At 43.8% G+C, this 6,000-nt stretch overlaps 1 protein-coding gene across 1 annotated transcript in view; it reads right to left on the bottom strand.

Moving 5' to 3' along the window:
• Positions 1 to 2,575: 2,575 nt before the first annotated feature.
• Positions 2,576 to 6,000, bottom strand: part of NTSR1 (neurotensin receptor 1) — a 51,725-nt gene continuing 48,300 nt past the window's right edge. Inside the window, exons 3-4 of the mRNA XM_005146781.3 lie at positions 5,339 to 5,429; positions 2,576 to 3,003 (exon numbers count right to left, since the gene is read on the bottom strand). Of these exons, the coding sequence (XP_005146838.2) occupies positions 2,754 to 3,003; positions 5,339 to 5,429 (341 nt within the window). The 3' untranslated portion in view covers positions 2,576 to 2,753. The remainder of the gene's footprint in view (positions 3,004 to 5,338; positions 5,430 to 6,000) is intronic.

The following is a 6,000-nucleotide window of genomic DNA, read 5'->3' as shown; positions in this document are numbered from 1 at the left end:
CCCATAAACACTGTGGAAAGAGTTTATGATAAGTTCGTTTTTACTCCAACTTGTTCCCATTTTCATGTCAAACCAGAAATAAACCCATCAGTTTCTCTGAGCTGTGATCAAACATTCTGTACTCTGCCTGTGTATCCCAGTAATGAAAACCTGATACAAGCATCTTATGTGAAACAACAAGTTCTTGAACAGTGTTTTCTAAGAGAACCCAACACATTTCAGCAGGTTGGTTGGTGTTGAAGGAGTATATTAATAATGTCTAACCTTTCAAAAGCAACTGAGACACGCAGGATGTTAAATCCCAAGAGAAGTCAAAGCAACAGTTACAGCTTCTGTGGGAGGTTTCCAAAACCACCTCCCAGCTGCTGGCTCATTTTAGAGGTGAAGTTAAAATACGTGGGTCCTCTCCAGAAACACTGGAAGTGCCAATGTTAAGTGTGTGACATTAAGACTCCTCTTCCTTTGCTCATTGTACAAGGCAGGATGCATCAGTATTCTAGAGCTTTCTCCAGCCTGCCTAAGCTATTTCTAACAGTCAGACAGATGACATTTACTGATATCTCAGGTTTCCTTCCAAAAAGACCAGTCTCCTTTTTTGCTTTTTTCTTTCTTTATTCTTTTGTGTATGCCATTACCTGTTTTTCTTGCCAAAGAGGAGTCAATTGTGCACAAGCAACTAAAGTGCTTTGTCAGCTGTATTCTCTGCCCCCTGTTTGGTACAACCAGGGCAAGAAATGAGAAGGCATGACAGAGGAGAGCTTGCAGTTTGGTTGAATCAGAAGAAACTGAAACTAAAGCCTCACTGACTTCTATTTTGAGCCCTTTCTTTTGGAGTGATTCTGTACTAAGGGTTAAAATAACCTCTAGTCCTTGGTGTGGTTGGGGGTCACGGCTGATGGTAGCCAGGTCTATGATGCTAAGCCTTGACAATTGCCAGGTTATATATCCCTCAGAAGCATATGACTTTCTCTAACGACACACAGCAAATGCCCCACAGTTGTTTTCTCTATGTCCTAAGCTCAATAGGACTTAAATCAGTAGTCCAGGGAGTTGGGCTCCATGATCCTTATAAGTCCTTTTCAACCTGAGATATTCCATGATAGCACATCTATAGCAGGAGAATTCATAGGTACCCAGTGGATCAGCAAGTGGTCTCCATCACTGTGTGAGTTCATTGGGCCTAGATCCACATCTCCATCACTGAGACTTCTGCTAAGTCCTAAGGGTGCTTGTTAGCTGAAGAGTGACATGGGACCAGAAAGCAGAATTGAGCCAAGTGACTCTTCTCATTTGTCATCATAAGGAGGCAAGCACTGCTCTCCTAATAAAGTGTGGTGTGAAAGGGGACACAAAGTCACCACCAATGAAATCACAGCCGAGGTTGCAGAGGATGATGGATTGGTTCCAGGTTCATGCAGGTCACCATCTGGTGATGTGACAGCAGGGAAAGCCCTTTAGCTTGTCCCAGAAGCCTGTGATTTCCTTTGCCAAAGACTCTGGGGCAGTTGGTTCATCACACAGTGGGCTGTTAAAAGTGGAACCATATGGGGGAAAAGCTCATGCTACCTATCCTGACCAACTGAGAAATGTCAAGGAGAATTTCCAGGTCCTGTTTCTGTTCCCTTTGCCTGTTAAAAAAGAAAGTTATTTTAGAGCTAAGACTCCCCAGTTTAGACCTTCTTGAGTCCTCCATTTGCAATATCTGAAGATTCTTTTGTGCAGATCAGGGTGACAACAGGTCTGGTAGCAAAAAGAAATAATAGGCAGGACAAGAGGCCCTGCTGCTTACAGCTGATGTGACCTCTGAGCCATCAGCTTATTGAACATGGTAAGGAAACAAGTAAAATTGGAATAAGAATGGGAAAAATCTGAAGGTCCACAGAGCTTGACACTGTTTTATCTCTTAATGCAGGCCAGCTAACTGTTCTCCCAGGTTTAAAATAGGATTTGGCTATATGGAAAAAGGAAGATTTTCCATTTCTGTTCATGTTCAGTGCTCCAGCTGGGCACAGTTTCTGCATTCTTGACTTTGCCAGAGACTTTCTTATTTACTGATGTTGCAGTACCAATACCAGCGAGAGAAGGGATTCACTGTGCCAGGCACTATAGATGCCCTAAAGTGAAAGGTGACCCTCATTCCCCTAGGCCACAGCCACCCCAACCTAGGTAAGGCATCATATGTTGTTATTTCATTCCAAGGAGCCAGATTGGCTCTTTTGAGCACCTAGGTCATATTACTCACAAAGTAGATATATTCCTAAAGTAACCACCTGGCTCCCTGAGTTTTCACTCCTTGGCCATTGAACATCCCATAGAACATCATGTCCATTCTCCAAAAAACATCCCTTTCTGTCCAAAACTGCTTTCTCCTCATCAGACTCTCTGCTCGGTGCCACCAAGAGACGGGATCTCAAACCCTTGGATGTGAACATGGCATCTCTGCATTGAGACAAGGATGAATGCAGTATGATTTTTGCCTAAGTATAACATATTTTGGCTTCCCAGTTAACACTGCATCTTGATTTATGCCAGACTGAAGTTACAAAACGTGTAGACATTACTCACAAGAGGCAAGGCCAATGCTTTAAAATAACCTCAAAGTTACTGGCAGAACGAAGCCTATTTTTCCAACAAAAATGACTTTGCTAAACACATTTGTGTTACGTGAATTTGGAGACCATGCATGAAAGTCACAGAGGCCTCTCTCAAGTTTTGACTCCACGATGAAATGCGTTTCCCTTCATCCTTTGGCTTCAGTATGTAGTTTCCCTTGTGACCTGGCTGGAAAACGTGTGGTTGCTGGAGATGCTGTTGGATTTCCTGGTGAAGGCCAGTCGTTTCTTCTTCTTCCTCCATGGCAGGCACAGCAGCGTGAGCGTAGACAGGAAGATCTGTCGGAAGTTTGCAGACACCAGGTTGTAGAGGATGGGGTTGATCGCAGAACTGATGTAGAAGAGGACGTTTGTCAGCATGTAGAAGTAGTGGTAGAAGTTGAAAAGGGAGCTGGAAGAACAGATGAAAGAGAAAAATCTAAGTCGAGTGTGAAGAACTCAAGTCAAAGTCACAAGGGTGAGAAAAGCACGAGCTGTTTTTTCAGCTAATCCTCCTTGGCTGGGGACATGAACTTACCAATGGTGCATGAGCCACTAGGAAAACGTCTATGTTTTCCACTTGGACTGGCCAAACGTAGGTCAAATGTCTCTAAGAGAGTCTTAACCCAATAACTAGCAGTTAGAAACTTATTTATGCGCTGGGTCCGGATGTGGCATTTACCTTGTGCATTCCTTTTGGAATCAAAGATAGATTCTGGACACTGAGAAGTCAGATGGAAATCTGTTTCTGTGTCATGCATATACATTGGCTTGACTTTTCTGGCTGCAGTTTTAGTGTACAGAGCCTACAGAAGAGCAAAGATCCAGTAACAGATGCAGCTGTATCCTCCCAGCAGTGAGAGCTCATTCAATGGGCCTCTGGGTTGAGATCTGCATGCAATCTGGGATAGCATTTTCTATTCCAGGGGCAAGCTGATGATAGCGTGAGTTTGAAACATACCCTGACCATTGCAATATAATGTTTTCTACTAGAATTGGTTGAAAATGCATTGCTATTTTTCTTTCCTTTTGGAAATACCTCTCCTTGGGCCAACTGAGATCAACAGCTCAGGGCTGAAACAGTTATTAATAACATGGGTCTCATTTGCAGGAAGATGCTGCCCAGGATCATTCACCTCAGTGGAAATTGCAGACCTCTTTGTTAGCTTGAGCGCTGCCTAACAAAAGATAAATAGATGTGTGCTGGAGTATATCACCAGTCCCTCCACACCCCTTCAGCACTGCCAAGTACTGCATGACCCATCCAGTTCTTCCAAGCAGTTTTTCTATGAAGATGGGAAGAATTAATATAGAAAATGTCTATCATCTTCATGGGCAGGATGCATTTATAAATGAACACATCAAGATGCTGCAAGCTCTTGATTAGGTCCGTACTGATACTTCACCATTCCTAATATGCCTGTAAATTCAGTGTTTTCCTAGGATCGCTCATGGCTTTTAAAAGGAGAAACAAGTAATATGGGAATGCAACCACAATGCATAAATCCACACTAACTGCAGACAGACTTCTCTACCCCTGTTGCTCAAAGCAAAGGCAGTCATCACATAATTGATTGCTGCTTTAAGTGCTTTTCCTATAGGAAAGCAACCAAGAAAAAGCAGTTTGTCCCAGTGTGTGCCTAGAGCTCTGTTTTCATGATTGAAGATAGGTTTGTGGTTTTTACTACGGATGGATGTACAATTCCATTCAATAGACTGCTGTATTGTAAATGACTCTTTTCTATGTTTGCAGTTAATGAAATTTTAATGTCTCAGAGTTCCTCTGCCTGTTGGTATTGTGGATTCTTTTCTTTTCCCATCCCCTATCTGTTCCCCGTTCACTGCAGGGAATAGTCCTGGTCCCAGGGGGAACAGGGATGCAACACCATGGGAGAACAGTGCGTCTCATGCTGTCTCAGGCTACCTGGGTATGTATCCCCAGACAGCATTAGCTCTTAATTGCATAGTTAAAGTGAATAATCAGTTCTGTGGTTGCTTTGCTGAGGAACCTGGCCTGACACAGCAGAAAGGCTGCACGGAGCTGCTTGTGTGCCCTTGCACACCTGTGAGCCGTGCACGTGCATTCAGCATAAGCATGCAGTTATCCCTATATTCTCTGAGAATCTGCACATTTTCTGATCAGTGCAACTGCTAGTAGTTAATTTCGATCCACTCCCTGCAAGACCCAGTGAATAATGTGCCCCACACTCAGTGGGTTGTGCAGGTTTTTCCCCACCTATGTAGTAATCTCTCCTGTCACTAAGGATATGTGGCATCATGGAGCTAAATCATGCGTTGACAGGAGCTGCTCCATTTCAGGACTGATGATCAATACCTCTGCCATAGAGACAGCAATCCACTTTGAATGTATAAAGCCCCCCTGTCTAAATGTCATTTCACTGAGGCCTGTCAGAGGTGGCTATCCATTGCTGTTGTTAACAGTGGCGAGGCTGTGATCGCAGCCACAGTAGAAGGAGGGGCTGACGATGCATTTTGGTTTGAACTAATGCTTCCATCACCCACATATGGGGATTTAGATGTTAAAACTCTTAATTTGTCTGGTAAAAATGGTAAGAAACCCAAAAGAATAAACCAAACCACAATTAGGTTGTTGAGGCTTTAACCCCTCATGTAGAGAATGCTTGCAAATCCCCATCTCCATCCCCAAGTCTGCTGGTACCGTGGCAGCCCCATCCCCAAACCACATCCCAGCATGGTGGGAGCTTGTCCCCTGTGTTGGTACTCACTCTGTCCAGTGACTGGAGGGGACATAGCAAAACATCAGACGCCGAATGTGATAAGGGAGCCAACAGACCACAAAGGCAATCACCACAGCACCTGCAAGGTATGAAAAAACCCATTACTTTGTCGTTAGCAGTTCTTTGTCGGGGTGAAAAAGAGACCTGTATGTGTGGTGCTTATTGCTGTAAACTGTTTTATCTAAACCCCCCCCACTGCAAAGAATTAATAACCCTGAGGGACAACCAGCCTGCAAATGTCTGTATAAACAAGCATAACAGAGATAGCAGAAAATAACAATAAGCACGGGGGAAATGACATTATGATAGAAGAAGTTACAGGTAAAGGATTGCTGATGCCTAGTTCAGACTTTGGATTATGAAACTGTATTTGCATCTGTCCTTGTGTTTCATGCCCTTGTGGTACTGGGTATTTTGCCCATACTACTTGAGAGATGTTAGTGTATGTTTTTCATCCAGGTAGACAGGGAGCCAGGGACACTGTAATCCCATTAGTTTGTTATGTGGAGCCACTGGTCCCAGCCCCTATGGTGCTAGGGATCATTAAACAGCCTCAGGAGCTGCTTTCTGGTGTCAGGGCTCATCCTTTTGTTCCACGTTTGTGCAATTCCTGAGACACTGATTACAAGATGTTTGGCTCTAGACGTTGC

The sequence above is a fragment of the Melopsittacus undulatus genome, chromosome 10 (assembly GCF_012275295.1).
Source record: "Melopsittacus undulatus isolate bMelUnd1 chromosome 10, bMelUnd1.mat.Z, whole genome shotgun sequence".
NCBI classification, from domain to species: Eukaryota; Metazoa; Chordata; class Aves; order Psittaciformes; family Psittaculidae; genus Melopsittacus; species Melopsittacus undulatus.
The sequence above is the reverse complement of the archived record's forward strand: the minus strand, read 5'-3'. Positions and strand labels throughout refer to the sequence as shown.